The following is a 21,628-nucleotide window of genomic DNA, read 5'->3' as shown; positions in this document are numbered from 1 at the left end:
TGGAAGAGGCTGGCTTGTTGCCTATTTTCAAGTAAATTGTAATTCAGTCCTCCCACTGCATAAGTGGTCGAGTGATGTCTAAGTGTAATGGTCCTCCCGTTGCATAAGCGGTTGAGTTGAGATTGTTTTGTAATTTCAGTCCTCCCGTTGAAATATCGCGGTTGAGTGATTTGTGCCTTTGTATGTTCCTCTTGGCTGGTTCACCGCCAAGTTTCTTGCATTCCCGCTGGATAAGTAGAAGGGGTTGGCTTGCCGCCCAAGCATTGTATTGTTTCCAGTTATTTGAAGCTAACGATCCCCTCAACACCGTATGCTCTCACCTTCCCACATTGGGCACTTGGTGATCAGAAAGTGCAAGGGTTGCATTTTCCAACAAGTTTTCAGTTTATGCTTTCTAACCTTAACGGGTTATCTATTTGTGGATGATTATTATTGGCCTAAAAAAAAAAAAAAAAAAAACTAGGATATTACACAAAGGGAAGTCAGAAGTTTTGCCTTTCTTATTGACTTTAAGAGTGTTCAGAAAAAATTTCCACAACTATCTAATTGATTCAGGAGTATCTACAAATGTCATGCCCCTAGTTGTGTGTAAAGAGTTAGGACTGACCCCAATGAGGTCAAATCATAAGGTAACTCAGTTAGATCGAACAAAAGTTAATGTAACAGGAGAATTGACAAATATACATATGTAGTAGACAAGGATACAAGGCTTTATGGACATCCAGGTAGTAGACATACCGGATCAATATGGTATATTGTTGAGTAGAGATTGGTTGAGAATGTTAAATGGATATTTGCACACAAAATTTTCTCACATGTGGTTGCCATGGAAAGGAGTTTCAAATCAAATAAGAATAGAATTTGAGCCTAGGGTGAAATTAATGGTTACGTATATAACCAACAAAATGAAATGGTACACCTTGCAGTTGAACTCGGGGTTTACAGCATGATACCACAAATGGATGAAATATGTACTATTGACTCAACCTATGATAAAAGCTCTGTCATATACAGATATGTTGATTGAATCTGACAAGGAATGTTTTGATGAAGAGAACGATGTATTAAACATGTTTACTAAATTGGCAGCTCAAAAGGCGGACAATTGTAGAGAGTAAGAGGCATCATTGGAGTCAATACTGTTAATTGACTGGTGCAGGGTCCACAATGTTAAACACCCAGAAAATCAATGTTTTTTATGTTTAACTATTCTCGATAATGAAAGAATTAGACGGAAGCTTCCGTCCAAAGAAGCCAATCTGCTTCAAGATATGAGCTAAGAACCCGAAATGATTCCAAGAGCAAAAGAAGGGAGAAACTGTCCCAAGATTACCGAGAAAATGCGAGAGAAGGGAAAAGTGGCATTACTTCCGGAATACAAAAAGTCCCCGCAAAAGATGAAGTAGGAATTTGGACTTTAAAATTTGATGAGTCAAAGTCAAAACAAGGAATTGGAATTGGAGTGGAAATAATCAATCCAAAAGGAAAGTCATTTTTGGCAGCCTACAGATTGCAATTTCAATGTACTTGTAACATTACCGAATATGAAGCCTTGGTACATGGTCTTCTGTTGGCTTTAAAGAAAGGAGTTTGAACACTGAAAGTAATGGGAGATTCCGAATTAGTATTTAAGTAGGTTCGGAAGCAATATATTTGTCGCTACAAAAAACTTGCCAGTTACCGTCATAGGGTACGGGATCTGATAGAGAGTTTCGATGCATTCAACATTGAACATGTTCCCAAAAAGTTCAACCGAAGAGCAGATGCCTTGGCCGTAGCAGTCAATTCACTTGAACCATTGGAATCTTCTGGATTGAAGAAATTTACAGTGGAATTAGTACCCATACCTTCAATGCCTGCTAACGTGCAAAACATACAAGCCTTTGAAGATGATCATCATATTAGGAAATTCATAACAAATTTAGGAGTTTTTGAAGCACAAGTCAACAATGAAATCGATCCACCAGAAGAAGTGGAGTCCCCTGAAGTTTTGAAAGGCAACAATATTCCCAAGGTCATAATAGAATTAGAAAGATTGTTTGATATAGACCAAGTATTAAAGCAAAAAAACTTGCCCAAAACGGAAGGAGATAAGTGTGATCCACATAATTTGGGAGTTGCAGAAGATACACGAAATGTGTTGATAGGAAAAGTATATACCAAGAAAGAAAAAGACGATACAATGCAAGCATTGAAAGACTATATACATGTCATCGCATGGACATATGAGGATTTGAAGACATATGATACATCTATCATCACTCATACGATCCCTTTGAAGTCTGATTCTAAACCTTTTTGGCAAAAGCAAAGGCCAATGAACACCCTAATTGAACCATTGAGACATATGCTTGTGCATGGATTTCAGAAATTTAAACAAGGCTTCAGAGAAGGATAATTATCCGCTGCCGCCTTTGGATAAAGTGTTGCAAATAGTGAACGCTCAAATGATGTCGTTCTTAAATGGTTTTTCAGGTTATAACCAAGATATGGTTGAGAAACAAGATAGGCTAAAGACTGCATTCACTACGAAATGGGTAACTTTTGCATACAGGAGGATGCCATTTAGACTAATAAACGCAAGAGCTACATTCCACAAGGCAATGGCTATTGCATTTAAAGATCTGGTAGGAAAGTGCATTATAATCTACGCATGTACAAGATTTGAGGAAAGTGTTGAAAAAGTGCAAACAGTATGGGATATTGTTGAACACAAAGAAATGTATGTTCGGAGCAACATAAGGGAATTTATGGGGCATATCATTTTGGAAGTCAAAATTTCCATCGACCCTGATAGAGTCAGTGCATTGATGAAGCTACAACCCCCAAATAGCAAGAAGGAATTGAAGTCCTATTTCGGGAAAATCAATTGTCCGCAAATTTATTACCGGCTTTGCGAAGATAGTACAACCTTTGAACACTATGTTAAAGAAAGAGGCCAAGATCAAATGGACGAAAGAAGCCAAAGAAGCTTTTGAAAACGTTAAGAAGGCTATAGGGGATGCTCCAGTATTATCCAGCACAAATTACAGTAGGCCATTTTATATTTACTCATTTGCCTCAGAGCATACATGTGCCGCAATGCTAACTTAGAAGACCGAGACAAAAGAAGAAAAGCCTATGTCTTTTATGGGTTGCCCGTTTAAGGATGCAGAGATAAGATATATTAATGTTGAAAAGCATGCTTATGCTTTAGTAAAAGCAGTATGAAAGTTCAGGCATTTTATTTTGAGAAGTAAAGTTATAGCAATCGTACTAGATGCGTCTGTCAAAACTCTTTTGATGCAAAATGAGATAGGAGAAAGAAGAGCTAAGTGGATAACCATAATATAGGAGTTTGATATGGACATCGTATCCATGAAGTTGGTTAGAGGTCAAACTTTAGTTCAAGCTATTGCGGAAACTAACCCGCATTTAGTAAGTCAACAGTACATGTTAAATGATGAAAATCAAGAGGATTGGTATAAAGATACCATGCACTTGTTAGTTACAAGACATTGTCTAGAACACTTGAATAGATCGCAGCATAGAGCGTTAAAAGTTAAGGCACAGAGTTACATGATCAAGAATGGTAGTTTGTTTCGCAAAGATCATGTGGGAATTTACCTAAGGTGTATGAACAAAGAAGAATCACAAAAAGTCCTTTATGAATTCCACGAAAGGTTTGGAACAAGGCACGGTGGGCATTTGGCCACCACTCATGCAATACTCTGAGCAAGGTATTATTGGCCTACCATCTGCAGAGATGTGTATCAACATATTCAACATTGTGATACATGCCAAATACACGCAGACAAAGGAAAATATTCAGCACAACCCCTACAACCTGTAGTAGAGACGAGACCATTCCCACAATGGGGAATGGACTTCATAGGGATGATAAATCCATCATCATCAATTGGACACAAGTATATTCTAACCCTTACAAATTACTCTACCAAATGGTCGGAAGCGGGAGCATTCAAATTATGCACTACGGATATCGTCATCCAGTTCTTGGAAGAAAACATCATCACGTGCTTTGGAACTCCTAATTTCCTGGTATGTGACAATGGCCCTGCTTTTGCTTCTTTAAAATTCGTTGATTGGGCATTTGAACTAGGTATTATTTTAAAGTTCTCTTCTAATTACTATCCCTAGGGGAATGGCTTAGCTGAATCCACTAATAAGAATTTAGTAGAGGTCATTAAAAAGCTATTAGATAAAAACCCTAGAGGGTGGCATGCCATGTTGAAATATGCTTTGTGGGCGGATAGAACCAGAGTTAAAAGTAGTTTAGGTAATTCTCCATATCATCTGATATACGGTGTTGACCCAGTACTCCCATTAATATAAAAATACCTATGTTGAAATTTATTCAAGAATTTTTGGGATTTGAGAACAATGAAGAAGCTAGATTAAAGCAACAGCTAAATTTAGATGAAAAGAGGGATCGAGCTACCGAGTGTATGAACAAACATCAAGCGATTGTAAAGAGGTGGTTTGATAAACGTGCAAAAGTAAAAGTGTTTTGCATTGCAGACCTAGTGTTATATCAGGAAAATCACAAGGAAAAGGTCATTTTAAAAAATTTGCAACCGTTTGGTCTAGCCCGTACCAAATATCGGAGATTTTAGGTGATAACGCATTCAAACTAGCCACATTATAAGGAGTTGCCCTTGCGTTGCCAGTTAACGGTCAATTTCTCAAACACTATTTTTAAAAAATAGGGTTAGAAAGCGAACATTGTAAATAGTGTAAATATCGTTTGAAGTGTGCCACAAAGTTAAGTTAGTGAGTGAAGTAATTGCAGAGAGTGTGTGAGAAGACCCCAGGGAGTAAATTCAATTATACCCAGCTTACGATTTAAAGAAAAATTAATTTTGCTGGTAATAGCGAAGTAAAATTAGACAAGCATTTAAAAGCAAAGCAAACAACTGCTTGAGTAAAAGCCAAAATGTCGAGATTTTCATTCACTGTCGGGAATATTTACAATAAGTTGAAAATTTCATCTGTACTATATACATACAGTGCCAAAAATGCAAAAGATCTTTAGATAACTAGGCAAAGATAGCGTGGTCGCTAAACGTTCAAAAATGAAGCAAAAAGAGCTTTTAGTTGTCCAGGAGCATGGTCCACATAATGAAGTTAATCCTCCTGAGTCCTCCAATGTCTGGGATTAACTCGAAGTACTGCTTTAAGTAATGCAAGCTCGGCAGGATTTCTCACAATGGTCCTGAATAGTGCTAGTGCGGAAGCCTCCCAAGAACTCATAGATAGGCACTGGTATAGGGGAAATCCAGAAATCCCTGATATCCTACGGCATTGGAATACCATAACTAGGTAGAGCCACTTCCAGTATCACATCTAACCCACCCATAAAGTCAATAAGCAATAAATGGTCGCACAATTCAGAGACCACGTCTTCATCTTCCCCTAGGTCCTGGAGAGAAGCCACGTAGCGAGAAGCAATATCAGAATTTACTCTATACCTAGTGGTGGAAGTAAGGAATTCAGAATTGAGATCCCATTTTATGGCTTTCTCAACCAGGTCAGCATGCTGGATATCCTGAAGCATGAATCCTCTGTGTAAGCGCTGGCTGGTTATGGCTCCTAGGAAAGCTAATTGAAGAGCACTGCTAGTCAAGTAGATGGCACAATCGACTAAAGGAGAGAGCTCTCTAGCCATGACTAATGGCATAATAAGCGCGGGAAGCATAATAAATTGTAAGAAATAATGACAGATAAGGCAATATAAATAAGTGCTTCGAGCGTGAGAACATGAATGCAAGGAATTTGAGAAGGAAGTAGTGCCAAGTGGATTCTAATTCTAGGGTGGCCGTAAAAGTTGGCGAAATTCGCAATTAATGATTTTGTTTAAAGAAATTATCCAAGGGATATCATACAATATCACACAAGCGACTTGTCTCGGAAAATTAAACATCCCTAAGTGGCATTAATTAGGGTGCGGTCACTTGCCTAAAGCATTAAATGAGGCAACTTGCTCCTCTCTAAAAGTGGGCAGAAAACTGTGATTTGTCCTTTAACATGAAGTCTCATCCAAGTATTGGATTGGTCTGAAGAAGGTTATGCTATAAATAACACGACATTAGATATTGCATTTTGCATGAAGTATTCAGAGGAACTCTATAAATTCTTCTCATCTAAAAGTCTTTTGAAGGAATTGTTGGTAAGATCAGTAATTGCTGAAGTGAAAATTAAGAATCATCCTCATTGTCAATGCCAAATGATATTAAAAGCAAAAGATAAATTCAAAGCTATTGGAGTATTTTTAAAAATAAAATGCTTCCAAAAAGCTAAAAAAAAATGCTTCGAAATCAGCAGAAAGTGTTCTATTCATAAAGGCTGATAAATCAGCAAAGAGCTGTAAAAAGGGCCCCTAAAAGATCACTTCCAAATGTGTTTAATGCCATATCAAAGCAATTGGAACAATAATAATAACAAAAAAAGAAAAGGTGCACACAACAGCAAAGATAACCTTACCGGGGCTATAGATGGCAGTAAGGTTCTATCTAAAAAGGGCAAAATTGAGGAAGGGTAAAATAATAGCTTAGCAAATTACTATCTTACCGATAAGTCTTCTGAAGAAGGAATGAACCACATGCACACACTTGAGGTGCTCGGATGCTTCATTGCAGTAGGAGTTTAAGATATGTGGGCTAAAGGCATAGTTTCTTCTTAAGTAAACTTCAAGTGCCATGGATGGGAATTCATGTTAAAGGCTAAATCAAAAGGTTTTTGGTAAAGTTTAGAGGGTGGCAAGTTGTGTGCAAATACAATACGCCCCATTTGTGTTTAAAATAGGGACCCACTGAAAATTTTGCCAATCGTGATTATAAATATAAGAGACAAAGAACGCTTCCTTGGAAGCGAATAATTGCAGAAAGCCGAGTAGAAGTCAGTCTTAGCCATAGGACGAGTTAGTAGTAAGGAGCAAGTGATCTCCCCGCCGGAGATTATGTCTGCAATTAAGCTAGAACGTGTAACTATTGTGTGCAGAGTAGCAGGGGAAAGTAAGAAGACAATCCAAAAAATTAAGGCCCGATTTAATATTTTCCTTCGCTACCTGATGTCCCGCTAGACCAACGCTAGAGTTCATAATCAAGTTTAGTGGACAGCCGGAGATTTCTGGAAAGCTAATTACCAAGTGGCTCAAAGAACCAAAACTGAGGATTGGCCCGAAACCCGAAATAACCCGAAGTCTAGGAATGAAGTCCACCATAAGTAGGGATTAACCATGAGTAAATTCAGCGGGGAGCGGACGAATTCAGGAATCAGATAAATAATCGAATAAAGTTCAGCTTGCATACAATCCAATGACTGGCATTAATGATAGTTAGGTAAGGCCAGAGTTTCAAGGAAGTGGAGAAGTGCCAGGGGAGACATGTGTCTAAATCTCCTAGCAAGCTACATTTTGACTGACAAGCACGGAGGACGCCCTAATGGCCGTTGGATATGGTTTTTTTTTAAAATTTCCCCCTCCCTTTTGGTTTTTACTTCAGCTTTTCCTCTGAACTAAACACAAATATTGTAAAAGCGCAATCAACAAGTAGAGCTGGTAACGAAGATTGTACAACGGTAGGATTTGAAATGCTAAAAGCGACCGGAAAACTGGAATGACTACATGAGTGAACAGAAGGCACCCCAACTGGTATTGTATTCAAATTCCACTAGTGACACCTACAGCGAAACAGGTAAGTACCTCAACTTGTCTCAGTGACTTTTATTTGAATGGCTTAGTAGAATTGAATAGGTTTGGAAAGTAAAATTCTTAAAGGTAGAAAAATAAACAACTGGAATGCTTAAGTCATTGCATGCGTAGTGGTAATTTAGGGAATTTTGGACAGGGATTATAGAACTAGAAAGTATGAGTACCAGGAAAGTAGAGCTAAGGAAGGAATTTGAGTGGAAATTTCCACAAATAGTGCCCAATACGAGACTATATCTGGATACCCACTTGGGCGAATGCAATCTTACAAACATCATTGACAGAATGAGAGAGCCAATTGCCACAGAAGAAATGAAGAATATGGAAAAGAGTGGCTTAATACAGGCTGCAGGGTTCTCGGTCGCCACTGATGCCCATGACCTAGTTAGGCAATGTATCCAACATTATGACGCCAATCAGAGGCAGGTCATTTACAATCATAGGGTTTACGCCGATTTCACGCCCGGGGGATTGAAAGAGTTGTTAGGGATTCCTACCCCAGCGGCTTGGATAGACAGGAGCAGAATTCAAACAGAAAGGGAGTTCCAAGAAGCCAAACAAGAATGCGAAAGGGTGATTAGAGAAGAGTGGTATGTTAAAAAACAGGGAAAGATATTACCTAATAAGCTACCCACTCTGGTACTAAGAAGAGAAATGCACCCCGAGTTGTATGGAACCATAACATTTCTTAGTAGAATAGCGGGTTTATAACATACCACTCTTCCAGTGCATTTTAGTCCTGCATCACCAACAATATTCATCACCAACAAGGTATATTGTTGTTGTTTTCAAGCTGAGTTAGTTATTTAATGTGTTGGGGTACTGATTGTGATGTTACAACAGTCTTGTTTACATCAGCACTTTGTAATGGTAGTTATTTGATGTTACAATGGAATATGGATTAAGGTTCAGAGGGTTATACTGTCTAAGAGCTTTCATTTTCTATGAAACTATATTGTAACACTAGATTGTAGTGCTGCCAGTGAGTTCCCCTTGATATTTGTTGATACTTACCTCTGAATAAGTGGTTTATTGTAATCACTCAGCACTGGATAAGTGGAAGAAGCTTGATTTTATATTTCAAATTTGTATAAGCTTTCCCATTGAAATGTATTTCAAAAGTGTTAAAATGATTATTTAGATAATTGAAAAGTGTTAGGATGTAGTAGTTGTATTTTAATTATTCAACGTATTTCAGAAATGTTAAAAAAGATATTGTAGACAATTGGAAAGTGTGAGGATGCAGTAGTTGTATTTTAATTTTCCAATCCTCAAGTTCTTAAATAGTAAGTCAAATTTTCACCAAAAATTGAGTGCACCTTCACAGATGAATAAGTGCTTAAAACAATTGTTTGAGATTTTGGGCATCAACGATGTAGCCACAACAGCTATGTTTTTTCCGATTTGTCAAAAATGCCAAACACAAATAGATAGATCAAAACATTTGCATAAAGGCATGTATTATTGCATTCCTTGTATATTACATATGATTGGTTGTCTCTTTGATGTGATTTGTGAGAATCGATACATTTTGTCCATTTTTTTGGTACAAACATAACGATTGTGAATCCAGAACTTTACAAATAATGAGTAGAATTAAAAACAAAGGCCCCTTGTTACACAACACTATAACAACTAGTGTGTGAGTAGCTGTTAAGTCCTCTACTATTATGTCATGAAAATGGATAGCATGCAACTCAATATATGCTTGTCCTTTACTTATTCCATAGAAAAGTGAGAATCGACATTTCAAATACCAAAGTATAATTAATATATATTAAAGTGGTAATGTTGTACTACATTCAAATTGTCAAATATTATAACCGTAGATTTTGACATTTTAACACTCCAAGTGGGTCAAAACTACACACAATTTTCCATAGCTATCATTTGTGTGCAAATAAACTAATCTAATAAATAATAATAAACATGTGATTTACATCTACTTTCACAAGCTTAGGCCATAACTAATTGCAAATATGTAGTGATGAGGGTGCCTTAAAATATGAATCACATTTCACAAATTTGCTCCAACGAAAAATCTATTTCAGAAATGTAAAAAATGATATTGTAGACAATCATTTATCTCTCTATATTGTAGAAATGTAAAAGTATGTATTTTAAAGAGAGATATGCTACAAACCATAGCTTGAAACTGCAACGCCACGGACTAGCCTGCTCAACATAATATTCAAGATTCAAGCTAATGAATGAAAATAATTATGACTAAAATGTTACATTATAGTTTCAAATTTCAGCAAGTGGTCATTTTTAATTTTCTGCTGTTGTGAAATTAATATGCCATTTCTTTTCTTTCCAAAATTTCAGAATTTACTTATCGACTTAATCTTCGGAGTTAATGATTCTAATCTTATGAGGGATCTGGTTTTGTGTCCCATAATACAAACTATCTTCTTAACAGTCTTATGACAAAAGTGAGTTATTTTGCTATTCAGGTCATTTTCTATGTAAAGTTATATTTGAGTAAGTAGCTGGCTTCACAAACTATGGCAGTTCAATGTTCCAAGATTATTAGGTTCTAGCGATTAGCTTGCTTTAGAAACTACGGTAGGTCAATTTGCCAAGACTTATTAGGTCGAACAATTAGCTTGCTTCATAAGCCAAATAAGTTCAATGTATCTAGATTTATTAGGTTATTGCTAGTAATTTCCTATAGAAGCCAGTTAATGGAATTATCTTGTTCATGGTGGTAGGCAAATACCAGTCATTTTCTGATATGATGGATGGAATAGTGCTAGGTTTTAGAATATGTAGTTTTGTATATATAGAAATTCTATCTTGTTGGGTTTTAGGTGTCGTCAACCTTGTCAATACATGTATATAATAATGTTCCTAATGTTGTTTGTAATTCACCCATAGGGCCATATGGGATGGAGGATTTCACCAATAGGGGTAATTAATGTTTTACCAACCTCGATAATTGTATATATACAGGCAGGCAGTTACTGGGTTACTATTTATTGCACAGTCATCACAGTAAAGGTAATTTTGGTGTCCACTTTTGGAATTTTGTATTCTGCAGGTTTATGACATTTTTCATAAGTTGTAAGAGGAATCATAACAGTAATGACAACTATGACAATATTTATGACATTTGTCACAAGTTGTACAAATAAGCTGTAAGAGCATTCATAATAGTTAGGACAAGTATCATAAGATGCTATGACAACTATAACAATATTTATGACATTTGTCATAAGTTGTAAGAGCATTCATGATAGTTATGACACTTGTCATAAGATGCTATGACAACTGTGACAATATTTATGTTAAATCTTTTGTATCTTGGAAAAATGCCTTATGACAACTGTAAGATGTTATTTATGAGTCAAGTTTATGATTTTAAGGAGGTTTTCATGTAGAGGTCATATAGATTTTTACTATGGTATTTTGGAACCTTGTTTAGGCCCATGGTAATGTTTTGTGGTGGTATTTTGAGCCCCCATGGGTGTATATATTGAGGGGTTGAGTTGGAGACAAGTATGAATTTGTTCAAGTTTTGTTTTGTAGGGGTTATGCTACCGAATTGAAGATTGAGTGGAATTTGAAAGTTGTATTGTAATTTCATACTGCTGATAATACAAGTCTTTCATATCTTCTTGGTGGATATTTTTCCTGAAAGGGTTTCTCGACATAATTCCGGTGTTGTGTTGATTTTTTATGATGTTCTTGATTTCATTGTTATAGCTATTTTATTTTCATTTGATAAGCATAGATAAATCTGACTTACAATTAATTTGATGCTAAATATATTGTTGTTTACCTCTTCTTTTTTAACATTTGGTATCATAGCCTAGTCAATTCTATGTCTTGAGTGATAGAATGGAGGTTTTTTGAGCTTTTGTCGGAGTTTTGATTGATCTATTTTTGGCAGATTTGTGTTGATATCATGGCTACAACTTCATCTCGTTTGGACATAGAGAAGTTCAATGGAATGGGTTATGAGTTGTGGAAGCTGAAAATGGAAGATCTCCTTGAAGAATGAGATCAGCGATGGCTGTAACAAATAAAGGGAAATCTAATAAACTTTCTAGTGAAAACTGTAAATGTTATTCGATTTTCAATTTCCAAAATGCAAGTTATATTCAAGATTAGTTATCTTCTTTGATGTATATGTTATTTCTTAAATAATGGATCTGATTATTATCTGGTATGATGCAGATAGAGGAGGAGCATTTATCGATTTCAATATCCTTCTCACAAATGTCGATTGATATATATATATATATGCTCATCAAGCAATACCTTGACCGGTCATGTCTATTAGACATGATCGATCAAGATATTACTTGATCACACCTTTCAATTATCATTGTATTTACCGATCGGTGTATTTAACAAGTCACTCGATACTAATCAGCGTGTATACCATAAGCAAATCACCTGATACTAATCGGCGTGTATACCATAAGCAAGTCAACCGATAACAATCGGTGTATATAGTTATAAACTATACCCGATAACAATTGTTGTTCATACGATTCAATGTGAATTGATACCAATCGGTATTCTGTGCTATGATATTTATAACCGATAATTACCGGTAGTTTAAGTATTGATTAAGAAACCAATATTGATCGGAATTTGCAAGTAGGATTGAATGTATATAAATTTAAGAATAATCATCAAATGAAGGAATGATAGCTTGAAGTCTTCATCATAGTCTATCGATAGGATAGATGATTGAATGAGAGACTTCATTTATCTCTCATTCAATCATTTATCTTACCGAGGCTATCATGCATTAACAAAGACTAGGAGAAAGTGGATAAAAAGGCATTAAGTACTATCAAGTTGTGTCTTTCTGATTTTATTCTTTTAAATGTGTCAAAAGAAACGACTACATATGCTTTGTGGAATCAAATCGGTGATATCTACCAAGCCAAAATTTTGGTAAATAAACTTTACTTCAAACGGAAATTGTTTTCTCTTTAGATGAAGCTGAATCAATTGGCAAGCATTTAAATTCCTTTAATTTAGTTTCGAGTCAACTAGCCTCTATAGATATTTCAGTTGAAGAAGAGGACAATCGCATCATGCTTCTTTGTTCTTTACTTTTGATTCATGGGAAAATTTCATTATTGCTATCATTGCTAACCTCAAAGATCCAAAGGTAGATGCACTCGTTGGAGATTTCTTGGCATAGAAAATAAGGAGAAAAGCTACGGATAATTCGGGGGATGCTCTCAATGTAAGGGCAAGGCCCAAAGAAAGATGGTCTAAAGGACATAAGAATGGGCCTAAAGACAAGTCTAAAGGCAGATTTAAAACTCTTGATAGAAAGAATGAAGTGAAATGTTGATATTGTGCAACGACGGGACAAATTTAAAGGTAATGGAAGAATCCAAAGAAACAATTTGATTCCTCTACAGAGAAATCCTCAAACTTAGGTGATGATGCTTTGATTTCTTCTCTTCATGTAATGACTAAAGAACATTGGTTAATTGATTTAAGATGCTCGTACCACATGACTTCTCATAAGGAGTGGTTTTTCCACATATGAGAAGTATGATTGTAATGTCCCTTTCCAAACAGTGATCAGTTCAGTTGGTCGTTAGCCTATTCTAGAGGTCTGTAGGCTAGTCGAGAGCAATAATTAGGGTTTCCTATTTTCTAGGAGGATGCCTTAGCAATTTTGGTGGCTTGCATGTTGGAGTTTTACAATTCTGATTCCGGATTCCTTTTGGGTTTTCAAAGAGCTTCGCGGTGGTGTGACATGCAACTGAATCTGAGGACTTTTCCAGACTTACTATTTTTAGTAAGTTCCGACGCCTGCTCAAAATGTGGTTAAAATGCATTTGGACACTATTTTTAGTAGTATGCTATTTTTAGTAAGTGTTATTTTTAGTAAGTGAGGGCAAGGACAATTTTTTTTTCGGGTTTTTTGAGAGCTCCGCAGCAATGTGACATGCATCTCCATCTGTTCACTTTTGGCGGACTTACTATTTTTAGTAAGTGACAATTGTTTCTCGATTTGTGCCCTAATGAAGTTTGGAGACAAACTACTTTTAGTAAGAACTATTTTAGGGTTTCAGACTAAGCCAGTGCAACACAAGTTACTTTTAGCAGTCCAGCTCCGCATGATGATCCGGTGATTCAGTTCTAAATTTGGCAGGCAAATTGGATTTAGTTTCTCCAGCTTGATTATTTGATCGAATGGACTAAGTCATTTATTAATTAAATGACTTAAGTTATTTATACCTTATTTGGGCGTCCACCTTAGAAATATTTTATTAAAGGTTTTAATCTTTCAAAAAAGCGAAAACATGAGCTTAAGTTGGTGTCCCCCTTGCAGAAATATTTGGTTTTAATCTAAGTCAAATAATTTTTATGTTTTGGCGTCAAAAATGGCATTTCATTTCATTTCACTTTTGGAGGGAGTTGAATTTGAATTTGAGGGGATCTTTCTCTATAAATACAGGGCTCTACTCCTCATTTTGATCATCAAATGTTTATGCAATGAAGTGCTACCAGATTGTTTCTAGAATTCTACTTCGAGGGTGAATACCTCCTAGTTTCCTTTTACAGTCTTCGAGGTTGAAAATATAACTCCTAGCTGTGTTCGCAGGGCATTTTGATTCCAGAGGATGTATTGAGATCTCTTGATTGAATGAACGAATTTTTGTGGGTAGGAGCTCGTTGGAGAGCTATTCATTGGGTGTCTCATCTCCTGAGCTCAAGGGTTGATTGGTAGAGAGTCTGATTTTGGGGAGCAAATTGCCCCTAATGTTGGCCATACTTTATGTCGGAGATAAGTGCATTGCAAGGAAGGGTTTCGTGGAGTCTTTGAGGGTTTCTTGGTTGGATTTTTCGAGGATATTCAGTATTCCTTCGGTTGTTTACACATTGTAGCTTCTTGGAGTGGATATTGGTGAGCTTTGGATGTTTGGAGAGTTTCTTTGTTGTTCGTTTGAAGGCATACAACTTGTTGTTCACGCACAACAACAATTTGGTATCATTGGTTTATGCTCATTCATGCTTGTTCATCTCCTTCCATTTGATACTCTGGTTTTCTATTGGTTATACATTGATAGAAGCTCGCATTTTCATGCTCTAATCATCTTATGATGTTCCATGTAATGCTGGTTGGTAGTACTAACAGCAAATTTTATTTTGATTAGTTTTCCAATACCTACTGTAAAGTGGAAGAGGTTCGCCTAGCTTAGTTGTTTTATCTTTCTAGTGTTGATTTTCATCTAATAATGTATTACTCCCGCTAAATAAGTGGTTGTCTTCTTTGGTTTGTAATTTTCACCACAAAAAAGTGGAAGTGGCAAGTTATACCGCCAAGTAGTTGTTAATTTCCAGCATTTTTTAATCCTGTTGAAAAGTGGAAGTGGCTGGTCCAATCGCCAATATGTATTGCTCTCAATATTTCATCTTGCTAATGCTAATGGGTGAAATTATTGTGTTTAAAATTTGAAAAAAATTGTGAGGGGACATTTCAATGATGGACGAGAAATCTACCTCAGTGATAATTCTTCATATCTTATTGTCGGAAGGGGTAAGATTCAATTGTGTTTCAGTGATGGGAGAATAAAATCTCTTATAGGTGTTTTGCATGTCCTAGGTTTAGAAAGAAATTTAATTTCAGTTTCTATGTTAAATGATATGGGATTGCATGTGACTTTTGATAAGCATGGTTGCAGATTAGTAAGAGGAAACTTGGTGGTAGAAAGAGTGACAAGGAAGAGACTCTTTTTAAGCTTGAAGCCACTACAATTGTTAAATCTTCTAATTTAATTGAATTTGAAAATACTTGTATTGTTTGGCACCATAGATTGGGGCACATTAGTGAGAATGGTTTAAAAACCATTTTGAATAGAAAATTGTTAGATGGTTTTTCCTATTCTGATGAGAGTTTTGAATTTTGTGAACATAGTGTGTTTGGTAAACAAAATAGAAAATCATTTCCTTTAAGTAGTAATAAATCTAAGAGCAAATTGGAAATTATTCACTTAGATGCATTCGTTCCAGTGGATATTTATTCAATTGAAAGATCTAGATATTTTGTCCCCTTCATTGATGATGTTTTTAGATATACCTGGTTATATTTTATAAGGCATAAATCTAAAATTTTCACTAAGTTTAAAGATTTTAAGGTCTTAGTTGAAAAGAAAACAAATTGTAAAATCAAGTTTTAAGAACTAATAATGGAGAAGAATACTCTTCTAAGGAATTTGATGAATTTTGTAAGCATGCATGAATTGTAAGACAAAAAACTACTATGTATACTTCACAATAGAATGGAGTGGCAGAAATTTTAAATTGGATGATAATGGAGTGGTTCACGGCTTGATAAATGCTTTTGGGCAGAAGCTGTAAGTATTGCTTGTTACTTGTTAAATAGATCTCCTTGTAAGGCTCTTAATACATCACCTTATAAACTGTGGACAGGTAAGAAACTTGTTGTTTTGCATTTAAGGGTATTTAGCTACGAGGCTTATGTTCATGTGCCTAAAGAAAAATGAACTAAGTTGGATCCAAAAGCTGAAGAGTGCATTGTCATTGGATATGGTGAAATAACCCCCTTAGTTTTTTCCATTTTTGAACACAACACTATCACCCATTAGCGTTAGCAATAAGCAAAATAAACCATCTCAACCACTTGTGTAGTGGGATCATAAGATATAACATTGAAAGAGCACTACATTTTGGTGGTATGACCAACCACTTCCACTTATTTTGTGGGGATTACAAAAATTAACTGAAGTCTTATTGAAAGCAAAACTTGGCGGTGAAACCAGCCACTTCCACCGTTTCAGTGGGGGATACAAAATGAAATAGCTAGAAACTTATTGTAGCAAAAACTAGGCAATATAACTAGCCACTTCCACTTATTCAGTAGGAAAGAGTTAGCTTTCAAAATTGAAATTAAGCAAGTTGTTTAGTACTACTAAATCAATTGATATAATAAGCTAATCATGAAAAACTCGGAGATATTATTACAATATCATTGCTAATCCATAGTGTTGATGTATTTTTTATGCACATGCAAACACATAATAAATACCAAGGTATCTTATCCACTCTTGAAAAAAAATATCTCAAATGTTGAAGATTAGCTTAAGGATCACTTGAGAAGACTCCAAGGTTCATGAATGTAGGGTCACTACGTGTGGATAAGCTCTGTTGGTTGATTTGATTATGTTGGAATCACAAGGGGACTTACATTTGAATTGCCTGAATGCTTGATTTGCTGGAACCTAGATCATCTGATGTTACAATCTGGTGATACTTTTTGTCTTAAACTAACTTGAGTTTTTAAAAAGATGACAAAAAATGAAGAGTCAAGAGAGTCTATTCTAAAGCCTAGAAGGTGAGAAGATGGATGAATGATTAGATGGAATTCTACCGAGCGAGGTCTCACCAACAAACTGAACAATTTGACACAAGCTTAGTGCAATCTTCTAAGGACATTTCAAAGATGTTCAAATCATTATCATCGAACATTGATCACCATTCAAGTTAATGCATAAACAATGGACACGTAACAATTTGAAGTTAAGCTCATATCATTCCGGTTGACCACACAAGACATGCTTACAATCACTAAGAGGCTAGTGGTATGGACAAAACGGATTCCACACGAATACATTGAACAAATTCCATCACTCAATTTAATCAGCATGAAAGCAAATTGAGTAGCAAAGACCATGCAAGTTGATGAAATAACAAATCAAATTCACCATAACTTCAATGAAATCAATTGTTCTTTACAACAAAGTTTGGCAACAATCTTTGCCTTCTCCTACTCTAACTTACATTCTAATCTGGCTATTCTTCTAAGCTATCTATTATTATATTCTATTCACTATTCTACTCACTATTAACTATTCTCCAACTATTAACTATTAACCTTTACAAATGAAGAGTCTGAGTTTTTATAGAGAGCTTATTTACAATGAATGGCCAGGATTGAATCTCCATCAATGCCCAAGATTTTACAATGAAAACCCTAATTAGGATTTGTTACAACAAACTCAATTCTGGCCAATGCAATGATTACAACACTTTGGCATGACCAATAGATAACAAGGGTAGGTGCCTCGGAGTTTGTGCCATCACTGGTGAGTCAGGTTCATTGAATCAAGACATGTTGAGGTAGACCTTCCCGGATTGGTGAGTAGTGACTGTGATGATGACTAGGATGCCACTTCAACTCGCACTTTGTAGGTTTGATAAATCATCGTGAAAGAATATCTCGATACTCAACATTATTCAGCTTCAGCGATGATGATGATGATATTCTAACTTTGATTAACTCTTCTGAAATTGTCTTCTCAAATGCCTTGATCATGGAAGTGCAAGGTATAAATCTTAGTTTTGAAATATTGATGAACTTCTGATGTCACCGTTGTCTCTTTCCTTCGGAATTCCTTCTCTTGTGACTCCCTTCATGTCGTTGATGTTGCAGATCATGTCTCTGTGTAAGTGGATGCTTCTTGTGTGATCTCCTTATTTCTTTCTCCATGTCCTGCAAAACAAACAAACAAGTATCAAATACACGATATATAGGTTTAACAAGAGCATATAAAGAGAGTTTGTCCTCATGAAGCAACACTTGAAATTGTTTTAGCGCTCTTTGGGGAGCTCTTGAAGTTTACTCCACCCTTGATGTTCATGAAGTTGTCCTTGTCTTACTCTTCTTCATTTTCTTGAACTTCACTCATACCCTTCAAATTGTGAAGTTTACTCATGTAGGTCCAATCATGAAGTTCACTCTTGCATGTTGAGTTTGTGAAATTCAATATGAAATTCGCTCATGCATGCTAATTCATGAAGTTGAGATTTGTTTGTGTAGGTTTGAAGATGAAGATTACTCTAGATGATGTGCACGTCAAACTTGTTTCAATCACCTTGGTTATTCATGAAATTCACTCCAATCTTCTAAGTCATGAAGTTCACCTTCGTAGAAATACGCTCCAAATCTCACAAACCTGAAGTTCCCTCCAATGCTCCAACTCATGAAGTTGCTTCAAATGTGAAATTCACTCCAAATTGTGAGATCATGAAGTATGAATTTCGCTTGGGTTGCTCAACTCATGAAGTATGGTATTCGCTCCAATATGCAAAGTCATGAAGTTCGCTTGCTACTTGCAACTCATGAAGTAGGAATTTCGCTACAAGATGGCAACTCATGAAGTATAAATTTCACTCCAAGATGTGAACTCATGAAGTTAGTTTTGTAGTCCAATCCTCTCAAGCATGAAGTTCGCTCCAAACCCTGAGTTCATGAAATTTTGAAGGTGAAATTCACTCCTGAGGCTTTCAAGATGAAGTTCGCTCCTGAGGTTAAGCTCATGAAGTGGATTTCAAACCAAGACCAAACTCCCCTTTGCTCATTTTCATTTGCGCTCTCAACTTCAATACCTTGTAACTTGCTCAACATGAGATCTTAGAGTGAGTCTTCGCTCCGTGGGAGAAGTGTAAGAAATTCACTACTCAAAGAATGTTCTTGAAGTGAAGTGAAGTTCCTTTAAGAGGAGCACTTGAAGTGACCTTCAAATTGGCAAACCTTCCTTACTCATGGTTGAACTCTTGATATCTAGACCTTGCAAACTTACTTCACACTCATGCAAGACTATCTACTTGACTCATAGCCATTTTAAGCGCCTATACTTATCTAATGCAAAGGCTAATAGCAAAAGACTCAAACACGACCTAGGAAGCAAGAAAAATGTGGGGGTCCGCATTTGCGATGGGGCGATGTGTGAATACCTTACAACACATAGAATGTCTAATCCAAACTCAATACCAAATCAAATATAGTGAAAACAAAGAATTTGGACAGCTTTTACCAACTTTTATTTGTGAGAGCAATATTCTGATTTTTCTAAACAGCTACATGGGAAATCATTGTTATATTTGGGTGAACCCACAATACTGGGTTACACTTTTTTGCTAGCTTTGACACTGCAATATTCATTTTTAATACAAAACAAAAAAACAAAAAAATTCAGACACCTATTACTTCTAAACTGTAAGGAATTTGTAGTTGATGTGAACTAGTTATTTGTGTCATTTTGTATGTAGATTCTAAAAATATTTTTTTGATAATTTTGGAATCAATTTGCTCCCATTTTTCTCTCCCTCGAAAACTAGTTTTTTTTCAAAAAACAACATTTTTAAAGAGTGATACTCACTCTCTATAGCATAAGTTTTTTTCTATAATAGATATGAACGTGATTCTTTCGAATTTGGTTTTGTAACATCCATATCTAGTGTTTGCAATTGTTTTTGTAACATTATCTTCAATATTTCATATTTTATTAAGATTTGAAGTCGAGTTAACGAATATTTTTATGGCCCTTTTACACAATTAAAATTAGTTAGCATTAAACTTAGTTTAGTTTCTGACAACATAATTTGTATCATTCCTTTACATTCCAATGTCAAATAAAAGGGGACATTACAATATATTTGTGATCCAAGCATGGCTAGATTAATCTTATTTAAATAAGGTTGATGAAGAGAGGTTTGCAAAGATAGTTTTTCGATGAGTTTCTAAAATTAGTTTGTTTGTAAGATTCCAAGCCTTTAGTGATGGTTTTGGACTTGGTTGATGCAAAGCAAAATCTAATGAGTTACATATGTGAGGCCATAAGAAAAACTAAGAAGGCCTTCCAAAACTCTTTGAGGGGAGACAACCGACATTTAGGAGATCATTGGTTGGAGGTTGAAAAATTAACCCCATCAACCCATTTATGCAATTAGGCACTACCTTAACCCTATCTTTTTCTTCATAGAAAATTTCATGGATGACACCTAAATGGAGGGTGTTTTGACATACATTGAGAGGATGACCCCTAAGATTGAAATAAAGAAGCTAATTGTTAGGGAGTTGAAAATAACAAACAAGATAGCAAGCCGCTGTTTTTTTACCATTAGCTATCTGAGGGAGGGCCAACCGAGCACGAGGTGACAAAAAAACTCACTCTGCACATACTAACAATTATTGCTTACAACAAAACTTTTCAATGTCTTCTTGGTGGGAAGATTGAGACGAAAACACGCCAAATCTACAAAAGGTAGCCCTTTGGATTTTGTCTCAACATTGTATCACTTCTAGATACAAGCACAACTTGTAATGTCCCCTAATGGAACCCTCTTATATTTTGACCTAGAATCACAATTTTAGTGCATAGTAAATACTAAATACAATAGAGGGACACTATTGTCAACTAAAGCTTGGTCAAGAACCTGCACAACAAGTTAGTCAACATTTCCATTATGCTATGATAGATCACGTATTCAACATTCTTTATATATTGCCCAGTTTATATGAAGGATTCAACAACCCTTTCTCTTCCTACACCTGTCCCCATTATGGAGCTCAAGGAGAATTACACAAAGCGCCTCGAGTCTATCACTCTCCAACAAGCCCAAGAGCACCAAGGACCTCGTCAACTTGACCTCTTGGCCCACACTCGGGGTTAGCATACCTGTTGGAGCCTAGTGCTCTTGCTTGTATTCTTCCTCCATAATTGGATGGTGAGATTGAAAGGTATTACAAACTCCACCATGTAATTTACTTAATTGTCATATGAACAATTAGTGATAGAAAGGCATTATTACACTCTCATACGTATTGCAGTGTATATTATTAATATTACTATTAAATTCTGCATAAGAACATTATCAGGCGTCATATTAAGCATGCAAATTAAGCACATCCCCATGCATACCACCAAGAACAAAGATGTTACTGCCTGTAACTTAATAATAGTTCTGATCTGATTTGATCGATGGTGATGTCACTAGAGGCTTTTGATTCCTTTCCTTTATATCTCTCAATGTGAGGGAAAGGTCACACCTCTTCATCATGTATGCCCTTTGACAAGAGACACACCCTTTCACCATTAGCACCCTTTGAAAGAGTGCAACTCTTTATTATTT

The 21,628-nt window shown here is 35.9% G+C and overlaps 1 protein-coding gene and 1 long non-coding RNA gene across 14 annotated transcripts in view; one reads left to right on the top strand and one right to left on the bottom strand.

Annotated features, from left to right (window-relative positions):
- The window catches only part of LOC131031916 (uncharacterized), a 45,994-nt gene extending 33,747 nt beyond the window's left edge, over window positions 1-12,247 (top strand). Inside the window, exons 2-3 of one of the 2 annotated variants that reach the window (XR_009103329.2) lie at window positions 11,604-11,771; window positions 11,891-12,247. This is a non-coding gene — a long non-coding RNA (uncharacterized LOC131031916). Of the gene's footprint in view, window positions 1-11,603; window positions 11,824-11,890 lie in introns of those variants that run through there. The other variant, XR_009103327.2, reaches the window with a different exon arrangement.
- Window positions 1-21,628, bottom strand: part of LOC131031824 (DNA mismatch repair protein MSH5) — a 230,384-nt gene that overhangs the window by 33,768 nt on the left and 174,988 nt on the right. For 7 of the 12 annotated variants that reach the window (XM_057962806.2, XM_057962807.2, XM_057962805.2 and 4 more), the window contains one exon: window positions 9,852-9,883. The exons of 3 other annotated variants lie outside the window; for them this stretch is intronic. In XM_057962806.2, coding sequence (XP_057818789.2) covers window positions 9,852-9,883 — 32 coding nt within the window. Of the gene's footprint in view, window positions 1-9,851; window positions 9,884-17,424; window positions 18,207-21,628 lie in introns of those variants that run through there. 2 more of the 12 variants (XM_057962810.2, XM_057962809.2) reach the window with 2 other exon arrangements.

The sequence above is a fragment of the Cryptomeria japonica genome, chromosome 6 (assembly GCF_030272615.1).
Source record: "Cryptomeria japonica chromosome 6, Sugi_1.0, whole genome shotgun sequence".
Lineage (NCBI taxonomy): Eukaryota > Viridiplantae > Streptophyta > Pinopsida > Cupressales > Cupressaceae > Cryptomeria > Cryptomeria japonica.
The sequence above is the reverse complement of the archived record's forward strand: the minus strand, read 5'-3'. Positions and strand labels throughout refer to the sequence as shown.